The sequence below is a fragment of the Penaeus chinensis genome, chromosome 11 (genome assembly GCF_019202785.1).
Source record: "Penaeus chinensis breed Huanghai No. 1 chromosome 11, ASM1920278v2, whole genome shotgun sequence".
NCBI lineage: Eukaryota > Metazoa > Arthropoda > Malacostraca > Decapoda > Penaeidae > Penaeus > Penaeus chinensis.
In genome coordinates, this window is record NC_061829.1 from 35,822,020 (window position 1) to 35,824,329 (window position 2,310).

The 2,310-nt window shown below is 47.8% G+C and overlaps 1 protein-coding gene across 1 annotated transcript in view; it reads left to right on the forward strand.

Moving 5' to 3' along the window:
- The first annotated feature begins 1,240 nt into the window (after positions 1 to 1,240).
- LOC125030468 overlaps positions 1,241 to 2,310 on the forward strand; it is a 52,180-nt gene continuing 51,110 nt past the window's right edge. Inside the window, exon 1 of the mRNA XM_047620507.1 lies at positions 1,241 to 1,265. Coding sequence (XP_047476463.1) covers positions 1,241 to 1,265 — 25 coding nt within the window. The remainder of the gene's footprint in view (positions 1,266 to 2,310) is intronic.

The following is a 2,310-nucleotide window of genomic DNA, read 5'->3' on the forward strand; positions in this document are numbered from 1 at the left end:
CACCTCTGTTGTACATTTTGGTCTTCATTTTATAAGGGATTGCCATCCTTTCATATATCCTGGTGTTGATTGTGTTGAAGAGCACCATCCATGCTGTAGATTTTGGTTTTTGAGTTTATAGAGGAACACCCTCTTTATTTTACGTTTTGGTGCTTATCTTTATAGGAGACCACCATCCTTATGTTATAGTTTTGGTGTTGATCCTATTGAAGAAAAGCATCCATACTATAGATATTGGTGTTGAGTTGTACATATTGGTGCTGATAGTGCCATCCATAGTAAATATTTTTTATGCTATTTTCATAAAGGAACACCATCTTTACTGTGGACGTTATTGTTAATTTTATAGAGAAACGCCATCCCTGTTGTCCATTTCCTTGTTGCTATAATAGAGGGATGCCGTCCTTTGCCGTTTGGAACTGGTCTCTGAACCGAAAGTCAAGGACGACTGTAACTAGAACACGGCCAGCTGTGATCCGGAAATATTGTTTTGTCACGATTATTTTCTCTCGCTGATATATGATGGTTTGGGAAGCCATGAGGAGGAGGGAAGGGAGATAGGGAAGGCAGGGAGAGGATGCTGGTGCTGAGGCAGGGATAGGATGGGGGAGAGTAGGGGGGGGGGGGGGGGAGTTGGGTCAGATGAATGGAGGGGAAGGGAGGGGAGAGAGGGAGAAGGGAGAGAGGCGACTTTAAGGATAGGGATAGGATGCTGGTACTGAGGCAGGGACGGCGATGGTATAGGGGAGAGGGGAGAGGAGAGGTGAAGGCGATCGCCATACGGTAAGAGGGGAGGGGGAGGGGAGGCGGAGAGGCGAAAGTAAGGATTGGGATGGGGATGTTAGGGGAGGGATAGGGGAGGGGAGATGAGGGTGGTGGGGGAGGACGGTCGCCAGACGGTGCCATCAGGTAGTTATGGGCACCGGCGCGCGGGATAAGCGGATTACCTCCACACCTCCATCTGTCACCCCCGCGCTGATGCTGAGGCAGTGGAAGGGAGGCTAAAGGGGGGGGGGGGGGAAGGGGGAAGAGGGAAGGGAGACAAAAGGGAGGGGGAGAGGAAGGACAGGAAGGAAGGGAAGCAAGAGGATGGGAAGGGAGGAAAAGGGGGGAAGGAGGAGAAAGGAAGGGTAAGGAAGGAAGGGAAGGAAAATGGAGGAGGAAGAGAATGGGGGAAGGAAGGCAGGAAAAAGATGGGGAAGCGAGAAGAGGGAAAGAGGAAAAAAATAAGTAAAGGGAAATGCGTGACAATGAAATAAGTGAAAGTAAGTAATAAAAAAAACAAAATAATGACACTAATTGAAACGCAAGAGAGGGGTATGGCGGGAAGGGATAAAACGGAAATGAAGAGTTTGCAAATTGTGGTTTGTAAAGGTTAAAGTGGTTAATGGAGTTTGTGATCATTTTATCTAGAAAATATAGAGGTTGATTACAAAGCACGTATTGATTGTGAAAAAACCCACAGGGGAGTCATAGTAAAGTAAAGAAGAAAGTGAAGAGGAAGAAAAACAAGGCAAAATGAAGTAAAAAAAAAAATAAAATAAAAAATGTGGCTGCAGCTTGCTCATAGCTACTAAATTTGGCTGGGTTGCACTACTAAAAGTTTCATAGGGAAAATATATGAAGGCGAGCGGGTAATAAGAAAAGGGTTTTGAATATGATTAATTCTTCTCTCTCCAGCATATTGCGGGAGGCCTGGTTGTGCGTGAGATGGGGGGGGGGGGGGGGGCGTGTATCAGAAAAAACGAAGCTTTCGGTAATTATGAATGTGTTCAAGGACGCGCACGCATGTTCAAAGGTGCGCGTATGTATACGCATATGCATATACATGCGGTTATGCACTCGCGCACACAATCAGAAACATAGTCACACACACAGGACAAAGTACCTCCCCCACTTAGATGTATCCCCTACAATATGCACATCCCTTTTCAACACATGCACGGACCCCCCCACATACACCTCCCCCCCACACATACACCTCCCCCCCTAAAAAAAAAAAAAAAAAAAAAAAAAAAAAAAAATCCCCGCACGAACACTTCAACACCAGCCTTCTCCCACACTCACAAACGCTCACCCCTTCTTCACCCTTGCACTCCCTCACCCCCTATCCCTTTACACTCCCTCCCCCCTCACCCTTACACTCCCTACCCCTTCACCCTTATCATCCCCTCTCCCCTTACGCTCCCTCACCCTTACACTCCCTCCCCGTTCACCCTTACCATTCCTCAACCCCTCTCCCCTTACACCCCCTCACCCCCTCTCCCCTTACACTCCCTACCCCTCCCCCTCACCCGTTACTCTCTCTCA